The 21,454-nt window shown below is 38.2% G+C and overlaps 1 protein-coding gene across 3 annotated transcripts in view; it reads right to left on the bottom strand.

Annotated features, from left to right (window-relative positions):
- The window catches only part of trrap (transformation/transcription domain-associated protein), an 89,476-nt gene that overhangs the window by 30,910 nt on the left and 37,112 nt on the right, over positions 1-21,454 (bottom strand). For 2 of the 3 annotated variants that reach the window (XM_051914375.1, XM_051914376.1), the window contains 13 exons: positions 16,703-16,916; positions 16,114-16,239; positions 15,181-15,327; positions 12,425-12,627; positions 10,906-11,027; positions 10,284-10,497; positions 7,474-7,653; positions 5,413-5,559; positions 4,176-4,295; positions 2,818-3,105; positions 2,403-2,540; positions 1,741-1,844; positions 1,309-1,444 (listed from right to left, as the gene is read on the bottom strand). In XM_051914375.1, the coding sequence (XP_051770335.1) occupies positions 1,309-1,444; positions 1,741-1,844; positions 2,403-2,540; positions 2,818-3,105; positions 4,176-4,295; positions 5,413-5,559; positions 7,474-7,653; positions 10,284-10,497; positions 10,906-11,027; positions 12,425-12,627; positions 15,181-15,327; positions 16,114-16,239; positions 16,703-16,916 (2,139 nt within the window). Of the gene's footprint in view, positions 1-1,308; positions 1,445-1,740; positions 1,845-2,402; positions 2,541-2,817; positions 3,106-4,175; positions 4,296-5,412; positions 5,560-7,473; positions 7,654-10,283; positions 10,498-10,905; positions 11,028-12,424; positions 12,628-15,180; positions 15,328-16,113; positions 16,252-16,702; positions 16,917-21,454 lie in introns of all 3 variants that reach the window. The other variant, XM_051914374.1, reaches the window with a different exon arrangement.

Raw genomic sequence — 21,454 nt, 5'->3', positions numbered from 1 at the left:
TGATGGGGTTGCAGACAGGACGCTAATCTTAGCTTTAGTTTGATCGCTATAAATGATTTTGAACTTGAATCCATTATTTGAGCAGCATGTGTGTCCTAGTTTTTGTTCATGGTCATCTGGTCACCCTATTCCACAGTGGGTGTTGCACACTGCAATTTGAGCTAAATAGGTGGTCGTAGGGAGAATAAAAAGTCGGTACAGGTTGCTGGCATTGTGCAGTATGACAATTTGGAGGGATTTACACTATGGTCAGTGTGCGCTTATCATGGCCGACATTTGATAAATAACCCTGCGTCAGGGCTGGCCTTATCCACCCGCCTTTAATTGAAAGAGGGGACATTTAAACTTCCTGAGAGCAACTGCTGCTGCCAAGCAGCCTGCCCTGGAACGGAGAAAACAAATCACTTCCCAGCAGATGTTTGAGCAATTATTCAAGCACGTATCCGTAAATATTAGATGCAAAGCGAACGGAGAGGGAAGAGGAGGAGGAGTGGGAGGGTTGCTGGGCTGGACAATTTAATTAGGTGTCACCTTAGGACAGAAACCTGAATGGATTCGTTCCAAGTCTCCTTGAACAAGAGCCAAGAGTATTTATAATGTGTCCAGCCTCTATCGCACACTTTTTCTACTTTGTTTTAGAAGTGAAGCCCATAAATTACCCACCGATGGCAAGGCTACAATTCTGAAGTCATAAAAATTTCGGCAAGCACAGTTAAGAGTGTGAATTTCTGCATAAAAAAAAAAAAGTGGTGCGTTTGGCAATATGGTGAAACTCCAATAATAATTTGAGGTGTCACAGCGAAGTCATAACTATGGTTTTAAGTTATCTTACTGGACTGTAAGTGTGTTTGCAAATTTTACTCAAAAAAAGCAGAGTATCTAGCCAAATTTAAAAAACAAAACAAAAACAACACACTTTAGGAAAAAGTCTTACAGGCCCTTGACATACATATTTTTTTTAAAGAAATTAATACTGTTGTTTAGAAAGAGCACATTAAACTAATCAAAAGTGACAGTGAAATAGTTTGAGAAATTGATTTGTGGAAACTATTTTCATGTTTTCTTTTTTTCAAGACGGCAGAAAGCGCATCATGTTTGTTTTCTTTATTTTACGAAGGCACAATGTTTTCTTGTTACTGTGAGATTACACAACTGAAAGTACAAGCCTTTTCGAATGATGTTTTACTCTTATCTATATGACCAAAAATGACAGTATTTTAAGTTGGTTCCTCTGTTATCAGGAAAAAATGCAATTGATCAAATCTTAAATCCCTGTGTGTGTTAATTGCAATGTGGTACTGAGTTTACCTGCACCAGAGCCTCTTTCATGGCAGCCCAGTTGGACACTCTCCAAGCACACTCCAGCACCAGGTATGGGTTGTTATGGCCTTTAGATTGCCCGTACTCAGTCAGAGGCTCCCACTGGTTCAGCTCTTTAGAACAGCTGGAAATCAACATAAAATTGTGATTATTTTATTACATTATACATTATATATTATATATTAGAATATAACAGATGGTCCAGAATGTTCATGAATTTCATAAGAGAGTTGTTTTTTTTCATATTAGCATTTTGACAGCTGACAATATCCATCTGCATAAATTAAAAAAAGTGTCTTATCGGCTGTGGTTTTGTTGCCTGCTGCAGTATTTTGCTTTTGATGAGGATGAAAAACGTGCTTGACGGTGGACATATCAAGTGTTGAGTCTGCTTTATATGTGTTGGGTCATTCAACTCACCGAATCCAGTGATCCTCCCACAGCTGGTACTCCGGGAAGATGGCGGGCGAAACATTGTGTTCTTTGCGAGCTTTCTCCATTGCCTTCTCATAGGTTTCTTGAGCCTAATGATAAAGGAACCAGAATTAACATCTTAAAACATGAGGGGGACAATACATAAGTCATACATAAGAAATCCATTTTATTTTTTCCCAAATTCTGTATTTTTCATTTTTCTGGATCCTGTTTTAATGGTTTAATTCAATTTGATAATCAAAAAGTATGCCTAATACATTGAATTTCTAAAACTAACAATTTTATAATTTATTAAGATTTTAATAATAATAACCAATGAAATGTTTCATTTTTTCAGAAATTCTGTGTTTTTCTGGATGTGCTGTTTTATGATTATATACAAATGTATTATCAATAACACTGGTAAATCAAATAAATACAAAAAAGTTTAACAATTGTGAAATGTAATAATACAAAATCTGAACTGTCTTTTTGCATTTGAATATTCACTGACATTAGCGATTTGATTAAGTGTACAACCCTTCTTTTGATTTATTCATCCAAATTTTGCCAAATTTAATGACATTCCGCCATTATGACTGTATTCCACAATCATCATAAGGCCCTGAATACATACATGCCGATACAATCATTTCATTCTCTCCGACCTGTTCAAAGAAGCCATGCTGCTCGTAAGCAATGGCAGTGCTTGTCTCGGGAAACTTGCATCTCTTCTGCCACAGCCCCGCCCACATGTCCTCCTCCTGCAGAAGGGAGTAGAGCTCCGCCAGCGAGTCGAGGATCTCCTGAGGGAATACAAAAACACATCTTCAAAGAGTATAGGGGACAAACACATCCATATTCAGAGGTATCCCAATAAGATGACTGCTTAGCATAAGCAGCTTGAATGCTGGGATACTTCAAACTGAACTCACTGACAGGTCAAAACAAAGCCAACTGGAAATTCAGCACACAAGTTCATTTTGAGTGACACTGGAAAACCTTCAGAACACAAAACTTCCTTTGCCAAGAATATCATTGGCAACAAAGACAAAAAGAAGAAGGGTACATGAATCACTCTACCTGCTGTGGAGGAGTGATGCTTTCCTGCTCGTAGAACTCTGTGCTCTGTTTGGGTTTGATGTGCAAGCTAAGGCCTTTCTCAAAGGCTTGCTGCTCCAGCATCAGGGTGGAGCGTAACCATAGATTGTGGGTCTTGCCTAAGTACTTCAGTACACAGGGCCTGATAGGTATGGGCGGCACGCACTGAGACATGGCCTCCACAAAGCAGTTTAGAGCACTGGGCTGACAATCTCTCTGAGCTTGATGACTACCGCTACACAGGAACGGACCCATCTCGCCCGACAGTGCCTGCAAAAAAGGATACGCAAGTTAAAAATTCGAAATGCGCGATATATTTGTTCAATATTAGTCATTGGCTGAGTTTTATTGGCCATTTTCATTTTCCCTATTGTTACATTTAGATTACCTTTGCCATCACCTAACGCTGCCACAAGTTTATTCTTTAATACAAACTAAAGAATTTATTAATGCTGTTAAATGTAATCCACAGGAATTCTCAATTAATATCTATACAATAAAATATTTTCAAATAAAAATAAAATGTAAAAAAAAGTAATAAAAATTGTATGCTTTAAGAAAACAATAATTGATTTAAGAATTCATTTTAGTTAGTTTTTTTTTTTTTTTTTGGACAAAACGCATGCTTAATGGCATCAGCCTGATTTTTAATAATGTTCTACCCCAATCAATAGAATAGTATAAGTTTGATGAAAACAATAAACATCTTCAAGTAGATCACCAAACAAGGAGAATTTGCCATAAATATGCAATAGGCGTGACAACTCTAAAGAAAAATAGCCCATGTTACACAAAGAGTGTTGCATTATTATTATAGAAAAGACTGGGCTCAGTAAATATGTCCTAGTTTTATTTATACCTCCTACAAAACAAAAGCCATAAAGTAGAAGATTTCTATTCTGAATATGTGTTGTAACAGTCTACAGTCACTCCAAATTAAAGCTCTTTAATGAGAATTCTAATACTTGAGACATCTGGTCCATTAAACTCTGATATTTGCATAAAAGGTTTAATTTCTGCTCATTAGCAAAATGCTGCTTGTTTAAGTTCAGAGACAGGGGCAGAAAGACAGCCCGTTGGACCCCACCCCCACCCATGCAAAGGTCTCCAAGATGAGCGGATAGGCACAACCTCTGACACCATTAACACATATTTTGCATGCTGATTCTGCAGTCATATGCATTATTAGTAGTAAAACAGTCAGTCTAGACTTTTACCACAACAAAGGTCAGTTTAAAAGCGTCAGCAGTCATATGCTGCATTTAGATGGAAAATGTTTAGAAGAAAACAGCCAATTGTCAGCTCAGCTCTTTGGAGAACTGGGACAGTGAAGTACTCACATGCTGCTGGCGGTCCGACAGAATCTTCCAGAGGCGGGGGAAGAGCTGGACCCAGGTCTTCTCGGCAAGTGGGGTGGAGATGTGGCATAACTGAACCAGAGCATTCAGCAGTGCTCCCGTCTGATTACACACACAAGAGACTCATTTAGTGATAGGCAATACATCAGCCATTAATCAACCGACATTTAGCCAATTGAGATTATCACATTGGCTGATAACAGTGCCAGCTCAGCCGATTAACAGAAGTGCACCTTGTATCAGTTCCAAAGTCTACTAAGAACCCTTTGTCAATGTAATAATGACCATTTTACTTTTCAAAATATTTCAAATAAAACTGGATACCGTTTTTTTTTTTTTTTTTTTGTGCGTTTGTCATTTTTATTTTTTTAAAATGTCTATATTGATTTTTTTAATATTATTTCAGTTTTAGTTTTAGTTATTTTAGATGATCAAGTTAAACAAAATGAATATGAGAATTTTTTTTAATGGTTTTAGTTTTAGTTAACTAATAACCCTGCTCAATACACACTCTTCAAACTTGCTTCACTGCCATGTTTGCAGCAAAAAGAGATACTTACAATTGAATCTTCACTTATGACACCAAACATTCAAGGGCAAACGAGACTATTCCTTCTCAAAAATGACTTTTCATAAGGGATCAGTGTTCTTTAAAATGCATGACCGGTCAATCACATCTTGCCACTGAATAATTCTTAGGGCATTACTGCACGAAAAAGGTTTGGACCTTTGACCACAAGAGGAATGGAGATGTTAGCATAAGTCAGAACTCAAATGTGTGCTGTGGTTCCCGACAGCAGCTCCGGTGGGCAACGGAGGCAGGTCAGGGCTTTGAACTCCTCACTTCATCATTTATCTAAAGCCTGCTTGAGAGGTGCATATAAAGCAGAACCGTGTCCAGGATTAAATAGAAATCAATGACGCTGTGACCTCAAAGCACTCAGAGACAGAATCCCATGTTGCCCTGATCAAACTCTCTTTAACGGAGACGCTTATGACGGAGCAGCCAAATGAGGAAGAGCAGGTTAGAGATGAAAGTAAAAAGAACCAAAGGCGCATATTAAATCACACTGTTCAAAAGCCTGTATGACTTCTGCATGTGACTCTTTCCTACATATGTCCTTTATGCAACCAGTGTCCTTTTTTAAGTTTTGCTTTGTTTTTCCCAGTGCTTGAGGGTGCACTCGTGAGGGCGACATATGTTGAGGTGATTGCTCACCTTGACCTCTCTCAGGGAGTCCAGGAACTTGTCGTGGCGGTTGGTGAGCATGTGCAGCTGGTTGCCTGCGTCTCTCTCCGCCTGCTCTTTGGTCTTGGGGAGGCTGGTCTGGTCTCCAGGTGCTAGTTCAATGTCTATCTCCACATCCTACAGACGAAAAGGTCACAAAAACACCAAATATTGGAAGAAAATTTGTTTACTTGCCACACTTACAGCAGGCCTCTATGAACGAGTTGCACAACATTTGGAACTGAACTGAGAATGTCTCTGAATTCCTGAATTAAATTACTGAACTTTAATTGGGGTCAGATGCAACATACAGATTTGAAAAAAAAAAAAAATAGAATTTAAGGAAGTAGAATTTAAATAGAATAAGATAACAATGAAATTTCATATAGCTGGTGTAAGTGACATTTTAAATAATGCATTTCAAGTAAGAATTATCAACATTAGATGATGTTAATAATCAGTGTCTGATCAATGCCAGATACATAGAAAAGCGTAATATTAAATCATATATTATTTTCAAGGTGGAACACAATTGATTAATTTTTTTTATTATTATTTATTATTAAATTTATTTTTTTATTATTATTTTATTATTATTAATTACCCGTTAACCTTTCAAAATACAATTTTACTAAAATAAATAAATAAATAAATAAATAAATACATAAATAAATAAATTAGTTGAGTTCACGGAGCATTTTGATTGATTGTGTCCATGCAGCATTTTATTTCAACCACCATTTTTTAAAAAGTCTTTTGCGGTGTATGCAGTAAGAGTTGTTTGCTATTCAAATCAACAATGGAGTCAAACAAATACGACCGATGGACCGACAACGAGGTTCAGGTTTTATTAAGCGTATACATTGCGCACAGTCCTGCATCGCTAGAATAATTTGCCTAAACTTCACGGCACTTTAGACCGCAATGGAAACGCAGACAGCATTAGTCGAGGGAGAAATACTAAAAAAAAAAAAAAAAAAGTAAGCACTCCAGTGTGTGCATAAAGTTTGCCGCAGTAACATCAGCAAACATGGCATGAACCTTTCAGAGATCAAAATGCAAAAAAATAAATAACCTATAATATACAGTAAATAACTGTATCATCTATTAAAAAAAAAAATTGAAATTTTACAAAAATATTTTTAAAATGTAGGACATAAATATAAATTATAAAACAAATGAATAAATAAATATAAAGCAAACTGAAACACTTAAAGAGAAATATCAGTGCAACTCAGAGGTCCAGTAAAAGTTTAGCTTTCGCATGAACACTTAGATATGCGCCTAATATTAGTGCACATTTATATAGATTAACGTTAACAATAGAGCAAGCGGTTATGTAAAGTGCCTAAAGTTAGGCTATTACTTGCATGTTTTAAATAAGTCATGTTTAAGTTCCCATGTCACCTTTTTGTGGTCATTCTTTACACTCTCGAAATGTTCCAACACTTTGGATTTTTTTGCCAGACATATTACTACGACATATTACAATGACTTCGCCAATTCCTCTTGATTTTTTTTTTCCTGCAACTAATCGAATGATTAAAATTTAGTCGACCAAACCTCTTCTCTTCGACTAACGTTTAGTCGACAATTAGGGGGCAGCCCTAATATATTTCTTATATTATTATATATTTTTTGTAATTATTTTACATACATAATTGCAAGAATCCCTTGCAGTTCCCTCACAAACCGCCATTTTTTGATCCCCTGCTCTAATATCTCCCCAACTCAAAATGTAGTTAAACATCAATAGTGAATCAATTAAAATTCCAACTCATAAAAATGAAGTAAATTCCTAAATTCTGATGAACACATTATTTTGGTGATAATGCAATTAAAAATTTCTCTCTCTCTATATCTATTTATATCTATCTATATATCTATCTATCTATCTATCTATCTATATATATATATATATATATATATATATATATATATATATATATATATATATATATAGGAATTTGATACTAACGCTAAATTAGGCAATAAAGGCACAAACAAGCTCTTTTGTACAGATGTTTGTATACACAGAATGGCACAGCTGACCTCCTCCTTGGTCTCGCTGTTTTCTCTCTCACGAGGTTCCTGTTTGATATGCGTTGCCATGGCGAAAGCTGCACGGTCATGGCTGTCAGCCAGGTTTATGACGTTGGTGATGGAGGGGAGCATGGAGCCCTGGCAGCTGGTGCCAATGGTGGTGTTCCTCTCACAGACCGCCAGCAGCAGCTGTGAAGCAGAAACGACAGAATCAAACTCTGAACTGCCACGATTGCTCAAACACACACGCAAACAGCTGCTCCTTCTGTGAGGAACACATCACATGGAAGAAAGTAGCTAACGTTCACACATAAATGACACCTACATGAGCCAGCATTGTTTAACAGCTGCCATTTTTAACCACTAGCGTACATACATCTAAATGCTTGACACCATCTGTAGAGCTCCAACAGTGAATGTTCTTCTACTCCATCACGGCAGGATGAATCGCGCACACAGCCGCCATGTGTAGGACAGCATTAATAATTCAAGAGCCAGAGTAGCATTGATTGTGGCTGAGATGGATGGATTGTGACCTGACTTGAGCGGGAGCAGCCAAAAACCAGAGCTGTTACATTATAAAGAATGCATTAGCACCAAGAGAAAAATTATCTAAAATCCAGCTGAAGTTTTGATAAAATCATCAAGGCGAAAATTGTGACGTTAAAATGATACAGTATACATTTAAGTGCAATGCAAGGTGCAATTAGCATCTGTGTAATTTAAGCATGTGCATAATTATGAATTATTATCAACTCCGCATAGAGCTTACATAATTATTGGAGATGTACAATATATGAAGAGTTCAGATGCAAAAGCTGCTAACTGCCACCTCTGTCAAAAATGAGATAATGATATTGAGTGAATGCTCTCTGCACATAGTATACATTCATCAACTACTTTCGCTTCAAATCCGCTAAATCCAAGCGTCAGCCTTTTCAGAAATACCGGTTTGTTGGCAGAAACTAGGGGTGGGATGGTTCAGATTTCTCACGGTTCGGTTTGTATCACGGTTTTAGTGTCACGGTTTCAGTACAGTTCGGTATGTGCTATGTTCAGTAAAAAAAAAAAAAAAAAAAAAAAAAAAATAGGACAATTGTCAAATAAAGATAAAGAAAATAAAAACAAAATCTAACTACAAGAAACAGCACAAATAAATACGAGAGCTAAGATACAAGTAAAATAAACAATGCTTTAGAGGTTTTTCAGGTATCTAACAGCTTTCAGGTACAGAAATTGAATAAAGTAATCAAATATAAAATAACACTGAATTAAAACTTCTTTAATCCGTTAAGACATAATTCAAATATCCAGTACACTGATACTGATACACATGACATGCGTTGTCTGTCTCGTTTTTCTCTTAAGACATAACCTACGTTCGTTAGGATACTCGCTAAGATGGGCATGTTGACATAATTTTTGTGTGAATTTTCAGGTGCAAGACTTAAAAGAGAATTTGCACGAGAGTATTTGAGTGTTATGACGCGGCTCTCCATGTACGCGCTTCGGATGAACACACAAATCTCTTTCGCGTCTTACGGATGAATGTTTAAATTGGCAAAGTTTAAATGAGTTAGCAACGTGAGATGGTCTCACCTGCGTTCGCGCGCTATCAACACCCGGGGGATGACGGCGTAAATAACTGCTCGTAGACCTTTCGGCACGTCATAGAAGATTTGTTTACAACGAGTGACTGTTTTGTCCATGTTCTTTTTATCGTCGCTGTTGTAACGTATTGTGAAACCAGAATGTGTATCCATCAACTGAAACATACATTAGCCGAATCCGTCTGTCTGTTTTGCACGTTGTTTTCACCAAACCATATAGATGCGTCGTCAGATTTGGGATGAACCACGGTGTAAGTACGTGCCGAACTGTGGGTGGAGAACTGAACGATTTTTTACAGTAAACTGTCACACCCCTAGCAGAAACCGACAAAACGCCACTTCCCTTTGTCAGCAAAAGCAAAAAGGTGGACTTTGAGGTTTTTGCAAAAAAAGCACATGTGGACTTAGCTGGTTTTGCAGCAAAAGCTAGTCAAATTAGTTAAATAACAATGAATTAACTAAAGTGACATTTTTGAAAATAAGGCATTTCAATAAATGACTAATAACCTTTTCATTGACATTAAAGTAAAATTGCTGAACCTAAACATAGGAGCCTGGTAAAAATGCTTATTTAAAAGAAAACATGACAGATGGACTTAGAGGTTTTTGCATCTGAACTCTTCATAAAAAATGTTTATTATCAAAAAATTTAAACATCCTGCGCTGACATGCAATGTTATATCAGAAATTTTATTCCTAAAATCCTAAATGAAACCAAAAATGTTGATGTAAATAAATCAATAAATAAAAGTATATCCATTTATATTAATTATTTATTATATAATATATTCTATTATGCATTTTATATTTATTATAAACAAATATTTAATTTAAACAAATATTTGTTTATTTATATCAATCAACATTTAAGGTTTCATTTAATACTTTATGTATTATATTTACTATTAAAAAAAAAAAAAAAAAAGTCTAATAACATATATTAAATCAGCTAGCCAAAAACAATTAGCAGGTTTCTCTAAAAATTTCAATATTGGTGAATCTCTAACCAACTTTATATTTTATCTTATGTATTAGCTTATTATCTTTTGTGTAAAACTGTACAGCACTTTGGTACAACACACGTTGTTTTTAAATGTGCTTTATAAATAAACGTGAACTTGAGCAAGAAAAATTAAACAAATTTTCACATTTTCATGCATTTTCCTTTTTTTTTTTTTTTCTCTCTCTCAATAAAATATGTGTCTGTACCTCAATGCACTGTTTGATCCAGAAGTGGCTGCCCATGGCCTCCCAATTTTGTGAGCAGCAAATATACAGCAGTCTCTCATAGACTCGTCGCTTCATTGATGCATCAAACACCTCAAAAAATTTTGCTCTGATCAGTGGCTGGGTGCAGCGCAGCCCTGACAAGAACGCTGGCTCCAGCTTGGATGTGATGTCACTTCCTGAAAGGTTCTCATCCCTGAAAAAAACAAATACCGAAGTGCTTCAGATAAACGCTGCAAGACCGTTGTTATATTTACCTTATGAGACAGCATGAAATGCAGCGCGACAAACAACTTGGTGGTTCTTTAGTAATCCACAGCTATTAAGGACTGCATGTGTTCCAGCACAGATGCAACTACTGCTGTTGACTTAGGCCTGTGGGTTCTCACTGGGTTGAATTGCTCTTGATGCTGGAGAAATGCTCTCTTGCCCAGGGTGACGGTGGCCCCTAATGCCTTTTGCCCCTCAGCCGCCAAACACCCACAGCCCCAACTTTAGCAATCAAAACAGGGCCTACCACCCACCAGCCGGAGTCTTGTTGCTAATGGCAATAGATGGAGGGCCACCGCGGACAGCAGACCCTGTGATTAATCGGCGTAATTACCTGTAGACGTAATTAACGAGATCCAGGAACTGGGCATTCAATTCAAGGTCATCAGGAAAGCGCTTCTCAATGTAGGTCATCATTTTCACCAGCAGAATGGACTTCTCTCTTGGATTAGGTACCTACGAAGAGAAAGAGAGAGAATAAGACAGAATAAAAAGAGATTGCAAGAGGAGAGGAGAAGTGAGGAGAGGTGAGGAGGAGGGGGCAACAGATTGATACAGTCCATTTATCTTTCATCTATCAGGAGAGCTGTGCAGCACCTTTGCTTGGCTCCTTTTTCTCCCTGTCTGCTCTCTCGCCTTGGGCTAACAGAACAGACACCTGAGTTTAGCTGTCCGGGCCACAGCGCGCTGAATACACAATGCCTCATTTACAGCAGGATAGGCTTTGAGCTCAAATGTTTAACACAGGTGTACTCCGAGTCGACACAAGTTTGGTTTACTATTGCGAGGTTAGCAAGTCTACAGAATTGGAAATCATACAGTTACATCATGTTAAATCAATAATGCATGAAATATGAATCAGGTTAAGCCATTTATAGTTGATTCGCCTAAAAATTGTAAGAACTGTGGCAATATCAATACAAAGTCCTGATTGTTTCTGTATCTTAAATCAACAACACTGGCTTACGCAGTGACGTGAGTTTGGGGTGGGATTATAGTGGTCAGACCAATAACAGACAAAGGCAAATCTGTTTGAAAACAGTCATTGTTTTTGCAATTCTTTTTGGTGGTGCAGAAATAACTCTTCAACTCTTTTCTCCCTTTTTTCCTCTTAGACCACATCCAGTTAAAATTGACAACAAAATTTCCTCTGCTTTCTAAAGCTTTTTTTTTTTCCAAAGAATAAAAAAAATAAAAAAAAATACATAAATAAATGAAAAATAAATACATTTAAAGTCCCTTTTAAGGTGTCTTGTCATACATTTTTTATTATTGAACACTTTTCCCTGAGGTCCAGTTATAATGATCATTTTCCATCCTCTTTCTGACCTTGCTGTCGACTATCATTTTAACTGTCCCATCATTCAATAGCTGCTTTGCAAAATCTTACATTGTGACAGGACCACTAAACAATCCATGTCAAAAATGTACCAAGTGAACTATCAAGATCAGATTAAAATGATTAGAGATCTTATAAAAGGAAACTTCTGCTGCACGTTTCTAACTTTGCGATCCTTCGGAAGGATACCACCAGTTTAAACCATCTAAACCACTGGTTCTTAACCAGGAGGCTCAGCAAACAAATAGGGGCATTGGAGTCAAAAATGTTGAGAACCAATAGACCACATGGTAGGAATAATTGGGCAGCAAAGCTTCTAATCACCCAAGAGTGATTGACATGTAAATGTAAATCTTTCTGGATTGGCAAAGTTTTGAGTTCTGAAAGTTGCTGCAGTATGTATTAATAGTACAATGAAGTCTAAACTCCAAAGGCCAAGGAAAATTTGATTCCTCTTATAACACCAGACGCTGAGAGATTTAATATTTTGAGACATCAGCCTGACAGATTTTACCTGGTTGGTGGCCATGGGGTTGCCAGAGTTTTTCACCCATTCCTCCACAATCTTCACCACAGCTCGAAGAATCTTTGGGTCTGGAGATTTCTCGATGAGGGAGGTGAGAATGAGCTGGATGAAGTTTTTTCTCATTTCCATATTCATGACCGACAGCCTCGTCTTCACCAGATCCAGACTGAGCATGACCAACTCGCTCGTCACTATAAACAACACAGAAAAATGTGAGCACACGATTATATGAGAGCGATATTCAACAGAAATTTGTGATACAGCTGAACACTATTTTCCCTTTTATTGAGGTTCACAGGCCTTCTATCATTTTCCAAACCTAACAAAGAGGAAAAAAACTACACGCAAGCTCACATACAGAGTCAAATGTTACATAAATCTCAAAGGCAAGCATTGAACATACATCAAAAATTGCTAAAGACAGCTGAGGATATGAACCATAAAATACGAAATTCTGCCTGCTGAAAATGGGGGAAACGTGATTGAGTTTTAGCATGGAGAGTCGTAGCAGAACGGAGACGGGTTATGAGTTTAGTTTGGCCTCTGAATGTATTTTCTGCTTGATTTGCTCAAGGTAAAATGTGATTGTTCTGATGAGTCGAACCCTTGGAGGAGAATATGTTAGAGGCTGATTTCCAGTTCGCCGCTGACTCATGCTGTGAGGAGGTCTTGGGCTACGCTGTCAGGGTGACATTGCAGTGTGAGGCCTTTCAGACAGGACAGGCAGGGCCGAGAGCATGCGAATGTGCGCTTGTCTGTTCAATCCCATCTCTATGTACCATTTAAAAACCATAATAGCATCTAGAAGGCACTGAGCAGATGGGATTGTCTGGATTTTATATTCCAGTGGACACAGTGGGAGATTTTTGACTTCAATCACAGAAGATGTTTCTCAGTATGGATGGATTTGTGGGCTGGTCTCAGAACATTTGATTGGCCCTCCTGCAGCACCCAGTGGTCAAATATGGACAGCACAAGCTAACGGTTCTCTCTCTCACACTCTGCTCCAAGGTGACAACGTGTCTTTTTGTCGTTCTGCCCACTTTTTAAACTCCTCCAGATGACTGCAGACAACAGGATTAAAGCTGTCCCAGTAAGAGTGTATATTTTTCCATCATACTGTCAAAAGCCTAAATTTAAGACAGACTGTCATTTCTGGGCCAAGAGGAAGAAAACCCATTCTGTCAGACAAAGCAATAGATCTTAACCTACCTCAGCTGGCTTCCATACACTATCCAAAATAAAGTCAAGCTTGAAATCTTTAAAGGCTTGAAAACGGCCTCCTGGAAGGGAGGAAGTGATCTTAACTGAGTGCAGATGGGTTAATGACAGAAAGAGGCCAGTGCTAAAGCACAAAATTCTATAAATTGAGCATAGCATACTATATTGCATTAACTTTACATGGTTGCCTCTAGACAGCAGCCAATTAGGATTGATTCAGATGATTTAGCAATCCTCTGAGGGCATCGACATCTGAAGAACTGATCTGACCTCTGTATTGCCTGTTCAGTTTAAATTTACTTACTGGGTCAATGCCAAAAGAGTCTACATGATACATAAAAAATCCTGTTATAATCATGTTGTTTTGTATGGTTTTTTAAAAAAAACAAAAACTTTCATTCCATTTTCAAGAAAAATTCACATTGTAATAATGACTAATATATCATAAATGTCAAAATATCAGAAATTTTATGAGTTATTGATCTTGACACCCAGTGATGAGGGTCTGCAGGGGTCCTCTCTATGATATCATTTGCCGTTTTTATTTTCCTGCATGTTGGTTGCATCATATTGCTTTGATATTTAAAATGATAATAAGTAATTAAAGCTGCAAGCAGCGTTGAAAGGGTCCTCGCACCCGGGGCCACCACCACCCGGTGGCCTTAGGAAAACAGAGAACAGTGGGCGACATGCATTTAAGGGGGTAAATATAAGAGAAATATGGCATTTCGACATGCCGACAGCAGGTGACACTTTGACTACAACTGAATATTGCTGTGTCGATGTCTTCAAGTCAGGACTATTATCAAACCTGTGAATTCTGGGGCAGATCGGACATTGTGTGCCTTTGTCAGACATGCCCTTCAGTGTAAACTCAAGATCTTCGCAATTTAACATCGCAAAGGCCTTTAGATTAGACTGACCAAATATGACGTTGATTTGATTAAATTTCTAGGAGGAGTTTGTTAATATACAACATCTGGAAATGGTAAAAACAGCAAATATTTTGCAAAGAAAATTAAAAATATCTGAATTCCTGTTGGTTTTCAGATTTTGCTGAGTCTCTTTTGTTGGTTTCACCTACAAAAGAGACTCTTTTGTAGGTATTGGGCTGTTACCTGTGTGTGTGTTACCTCAATTTCATACTTGTACGTGAAACGTAGTGCAAGAGGCACTACATTGAAATTTTGTAAGTGGCGCTATCGAGCCATTTTGCCACACCTTATTCTGAAACACATATAAGATGTAAATTTTCACCACTTCTGACGCATGTGCAAAGTTTCTTGAGTTTGAGCATGTTTAGGCCTTAAATGCGATTCATTTCAGAGAAGAATAATAAGAAACGGAGCAATTCCAATAGGGTCCTCACACCATCGGTGCTAGGGCCCTAATGCAATAAATAAATAATAAATAAAGTAATTAATAAATTATGCCAAAACTACTTGAATTTCTGAAGTGAATTGTTAATGTATCTTTGGGAAAGAACGAAACCTCCTTGACCCAAGTGTCTAAAGAATGGTCACCTGTGCTGGTTTCAGCGGCTCCGGGGTTGGGTTGCGGGCTCAGGTGCTCCCTCACCATCTTCTGAAGGGAGCGCATGAAGACGGAAATGAGGCGGTCGATGTAGCTGGAATTGTTGCTGCAGGCGGACTTCAGGATCATCAGCGTTCCTGGAAGCAGAGAGGAGAGAGAAGCCGGTAACATGACGCCCCACTGCCCTCACAACACTGTCAGGGACAGCAAGCGACATGCGCCTGCTAATGACTTTGGGTGCAGCTCCTTTGTCCCTGTAGTTGTATTACAAGGACGTTTCTGGAGAAATCTAACCGAGTTACCGGGTAAGGATAGGGGCACAAAAAAATGGATGAGTAATGCATTTCTTAGATCACAGCTCTGGGGAGGAAAGATGAATGTAAAAAGTCACCCTTGATGGAGACACATACAGTACATCAGTGGTAAATGTAACTCTAGAGCACTGCCAGAGCGGAATCAGGAGGCATTTATTGACCAGTGGTGCCATTTTGAGCTGAAATGAAACACTGGTAACTTTAGAATGTTATCCAATAGAGTTATCACTTTTTTATTTTCACTTATGAAATAATTAAAGATGTGTGTTCTTTTGTTAAATACCTCATCTGAAAGGAAACCATACTAAAGTGCACCACCATTCAAAAGTTTGGGGTTGGTAAGATTTTTTTTAATGTTTAAGAAAGGTGAATTTATTTGATAAAAAAAAAAAAACAATAAAACAGTAGTAAATAGTAGTTAAAGACACCTAATATAAAGTGTGAACCATTTATAATTAAGTATTTAAATATCTGATTTGCATTCCATACCAACTATATAACAGACAAAAAAAAAAAAAAAAAAAAGTTAAGACATTTTTAAAAAAAAATTAATATCTATTTAGTGTTCTGTCAGCCTTTGGCCAAGTAGTAGAGCTATTAAATTCTCACCGAACAATTGAGTTGGGTTAGCGCTGCTGGCTTTCTCATAGTTGGTAAGGCCTTCATAAATGACCTTCCCTACGGCAGCGTACAAACACTCCAGCTCCTCATACTTGGAAGCAACTGAGGATGTGCCTAAAGGAAAACCAAAATATTGGAAGAAAAATGCACATAGTTACCATAGTTTTCAAATGACAACAATCCAATCAATTCCCAATGGACAAAATCAAGTCCCTCCCCACATTTTTTTCATTCGAGAAGCCATTCAATTGGACACATGTCACAATAGGGAAGAAAAGACTATCGCAACTTCCATTTCATGCCAACTTTAACAATGATTTAACAGTGGCATCATATCGTGTTGCCGATAATCACCACCGTGTCTGAAGTTATTTCGCAACCTCTGTGGAGATTCAACACGTTTATTTGTCTGTTAACAGCTGCTGACTATACTACTTGCAGGCAGACTGCCTTGACTGTGTCTTGCACTCTAGCAAATCAAATGATGCAATTTTTTTTTTTACCATACATATCCACAGCTGCGCTCAACTAGGGTCTCTAGGAGAAGGTATCATTGATCAGAGCTTGATGTACTCACTGGGTTCTGTGGGGAAGGTGCTCATGAGTCTGGACAGGAGAGAGTGGACTGCCCTCAACACTTTGGTGTTTCCACAGGTCATGCAAGCTGCTATTCCACGCTGCAGGGGCTTGAAATGCGCGAGGATGGCAGGAGGCTGCAGCACTGACAGAAGAAAGCTGAGAATCTCCAGTCCTGTGCAGATGTTGGAAAAGTTCGCCTGCGTTGGCTGCTCCTGAAAAACAGAAGAGGATGTGCTAAATGATGAGGTACAGAGGAATTGACACTACAGTTCAAAAGTTTAAGGTCTGTAAGATTTATTAATATATTGAGAAAAGTCTCTTATGCTTTCATGTAGTGTTTAATATAGCTGTTTGTGAATGTAAAAGATGAGCAAAGTTTCAAAGATCAAAGTAAAAGCTAAATAGAGTTGCTGTCTCAAAAGACAACCAAAAGAAAGAACCGATTCTGAACTGCCTGAATTGAGTTAGTAATTCCAGTCTTACTTCCTGCACAAAACTACTTAGGTTTGTAACAAATCTGCATAATGCCAGCCTTCATTGGTCTTTATTGGCTGCCTGCGAATAATGTCTACTTTGACCCGCCTTCAAACACTGGAAGTGGAAGCCTGGAAGTGTTTGGCTTGTGTTGTTGACATGTCGAGAAGATGCTGTTTTCTGTGCTACAAAAGCAAATCCACTATGCATGCACTTCAAAAAAAAAATAGATATGGTAATAGCAGTCCGTTTTTGACGTGCTGTAAGCCGTAGACCAAATCACAACAGACTGAGCCATCTGACCAATCAGAGCAGAGAAGGCTCTTCGAAAGGAGGGGTTCAGAGCAGGGGTGGGCAACTCTGGCCTTCAAGATCCACTTACCTGCAGTGCATAGTTCCAGCCCTAATAAAATAATAATAAAATAACTGAACTAACTAATCAAAATCTTCAGGATTACTAGAATGCTGCAGGAAGGCGAGTTTGATCAGAGTTGGAGCTAAAATCTGCAGGAAAGTGGATCTCAAGGGCCAGAGTTGCCCAGCCATGGTTTAGAGGGACTGGATAGTTGATCGAGCAGTTTCAGTCACTGTGAGAAAGGGTGATGCTGCAATGTATATTATGAGAAAATGAAAGTTTTCTTTTATTATTATTATTTTTTTAATTCAGATGCATGTAAACCTATTGTAGGAGAACTTTAAAACAAAATTAGGAACCTTTAAAATAGCATTAATACAGGCACTTTAAAGTATAATTTATACCGGTGATGGCAAAGCTGAATTTTCAGCAGCCATTCCTCCAGCCTTTAGTGTCACATGATCCTTCAGAAATCATTCTAATATGCTGATTTGGTGCTCAAGAAACATTTCTTATAATTAATGTTGAAACTGTTATGCTTGATATTTTTGTGGAAAATGGGATACATTTTTTCAGGATTATTTGATGTGAAGAAAGTTCAAAAGAACAGCATTTATTTAAAATAGAAAGTTTTCATAACATTATAAAATGTCTTTACTGTCACTTTTGATCAATTCAATGCATCCATGCAGCAAAAAGAAAAATCCCTGCCCCCCAAACTTTTGATAAAAGTTAATAATGACATTTAACTGAACTACTGAAACTTCTGGGGTCACAAAGTTTTGAAATTAATTAAAACAGGTAACTTCATTTTTCAAAAATCCCTTTATTCTCTCATTTAAGACAAGTAATGCACAGGCTTGGCACAATGAGTAAAAACCAGTGCTGATTAGGTTTCAGGGGCCACTAAATATTGACAACTAAGGTCTGGCCCTGAGGCCCGAGAGACTGGGAGACAGATCTCCACAAAGCCAAACCCATCCCTGCAGCCTGTCCTTTAATCACTGACAAGCTGGCACAATGAGATGATAAAAGCCCCTAAGATTTGCAACACTGTTCATTAGTTTGGATAAGAGCACCTGAAAAGAGCATCTCACTTTCTCAACAGGGCTCTGGGGTACAGACGATGAGTGACCTGTTTGTCAAACTCATGCCACAGGAAGTGTCATTGACCCACTCTGAAAAATAAAGATGGAAGGGATGCAGGGCGCTAGACTGTGTCTAAATGGTCGCATTTTGCGACCTTTTTTCCTGCCGGTGCAACTAGATTTTGTTAGAGGTCGCACTGGTGCTTCTACCAATTCAACTAACTGATAAGCGCTGCCATTTCTGTTGTGTACGAGATATGTTAAATGGTACATGCGTCAAAAGCGGAAAGAAACAGCTCTACCCTTTTGAACCAGGCCACACAGACGATTTATCAACTCTGCGCAAAAGACAGCACAGAGTGAGCAACTCGCTGACCGGCTCGATCACGCGACCACTAAACAACGCTGGAAGAGTGTTCAAGTTTGGCGCAGAGTTCTTCTACACAAACCACTAATATCTCAGTGATTTAAACTAGTTTAAAGCCAGATGAAACAGTGCTGACATTCTCAACACTGAAACAGAAAACAGGAGAAACATTGTGCCACAACGATCCAGGGAGAAGGCTTTTCAACCACCAAATCACCAACATTAACCATGGATTTACTATAGCAACACTAACTGTTATTGGGGCATAAATGTGGGATAATTATAACAAATTTTATTATGTTATTATTATAATGTAGCCATGTATTAAAAACTATTAACTCTTATTTTTAGTGCTACCAAATCAGGTGCTTGTGCCACCATTTGTGTCACCGGAGCCAGAGGCCTGGGATGGTAGGGTGGTAATCATCAGCTTCTATGGCTGTTTTACAAGAGGACACAAAAGAGTCTGCATGTGTCATGTGGGAGTCATCATATGTACAGAATATCACCACGTCATAATGACCAATGGGGAAACATTTGAGACTGAGATTTCCCAATGCATTAATTTTTCTGATCTAGTAAGCAGGAACTTCCCAGGAGGATGTGAAGGCATGATCTGATCTTTGGATGAGTAAAGGGCAAATTAAAAGTCTGCAAGGTCCAGGCGCACTCCTCTCTGCCATATCAAAGCATTTCAATCACAGGCCTACATGAGCATAGGGAGACGCATAACTGTCTGCTCTGAAAAGAATCAATAGAGTGGTGTGTCCAAACAACAGGAAGCCCACTGCATGATAACAGGTGGAGTGAAAAAGGAAGTGAGAGAGGGATGGGAGGTTACAGTGATAATAGTGCAGGTGGCTGACACTCACTAACTGAGAGCTGTTCTCTCAAATGACAGCTGAGTTAGTCACACCAGTGAACTCCAAAGAAAGAAAAATCATTCATAAGAGTGAGGATATCGATTTGGCTGGCATCAAAACTGCTCTTGGAAAGGCACTGGAAATAATGAAGAGGGATGTGAGAGGAACAGGATATGGCGGTCTTCATCTCCAAGATGAACGCTTCAAGTCCTGTTCACACCAAACGAAAATTTGCAATAAACATTTGAATTTGAACAACCGGCTGTTGAAGAGTCTGTTCAGAACAACAGGAACATTCGAATGCCATCAATGCGGCATCAATTTTTCATTGATCAATTCTAATCTCTTTTCCATCACACTGCAAAAAAAAAAAAAAAAAAAAAAAACACCCAAGCAATAGGATTCACAGTTTTGATCAAATGCCCACAGCTGCTGCTGTTATATAAAACCACGACATGGTGGCACTCAAGAAGAGAGTATTTTGCTGAGAGATATTTTGCTAATAGCAGATGAATCCGGACTCAGCTCTCGTCTCTGTAGTCCTGTATTTGGTGTTCACTGATTAAGACCATAGTAAAATCTGAACAGCTGTTTGAAAACATGCAAATACTGTTTGCCTTCTTTTCTTCTCCATGACAAGCAGGTGTCACAAACAAAGATACATAGCACTTTGTGTCTGGAGTAACCAGGGTATTTCTGCTTTTCTAAAAGCACCATCTACTATAAGACAGTGAATTTGACTTTCACAAGTCAAACTTTTATGGGGTTATTTTTTTTTTTTTTTTTACAATGAGACAAGAACTAATAAATCTCACATCCAGACTCAAATTTAGTTGTGGCCTAGCAGTTATACACTCAATGTAATGAACAGCAAAGTTCTTCCTGACTTCAAATCCATCTTGAGGTATTTCCCTGATTCCATTTCCTTTCATTTTCCCTATTTTAGCCGGTCTCAAATAAATAAATACATACATACATACATACATACATACATACATACATACTAGAGATGCACCGATCGACCAGCCAGGGATCGACCCAGACCGGTAACCGTTTAAGCGCAGTAAGCCACTCATTTTGGTACTTGCGACTAACTGCTTAAGACTGAGAGGCGGCTTATGCGCAGTCCACTTATATAGATCAGTGTTGCACGTACTTTTGGTGTGAGCGCGAAACCTGCGTAAAATTAGTAAAATCAAAAAATTCATTAAAAAAACCTCACGTCTTATCGATTCCCACCCGATTCATTTTGTTGCCAGCGGCACAGGCATAATGTCAGTTGTGCATTCTCTCACTCACTTGTCTCATTCGCACCGTGCTTGTATTGAGCATAATTTTACTAATTTACACAGATTTCGCACTTACACTAAAAGCGCGCACAACTCTGATGGACCGCAGATAAGCCGCCTCTCACTCTTAAGCAGCTTGTGAGTCGCAAGTAACAAAATGAGTGGCTTACTGCGCTTAAACGTTCTAATAGTCAAATACACACAAAATTGTCAAAATACCAGTCTTTGCAAGTATTCAGTTAAACAGTCAGTTTTGGAACCTAATTAGTTACAGTATATTGACAGTATATGCAGTATATTGAACAGTGTATTTA

Source organism: Ctenopharyngodon idella, chromosome 12 (assembly GCF_019924925.1).
Source record: "Ctenopharyngodon idella isolate HZGC_01 chromosome 12, HZGC01, whole genome shotgun sequence".
NCBI lineage: Eukaryota > Metazoa > Chordata > Actinopteri > Cypriniformes > Xenocyprididae > Ctenopharyngodon > Ctenopharyngodon idella.
Note: the sequence above shows the minus strand (reverse complement) of the source record. Positions and strands in the feature narration are given on the sequence as shown.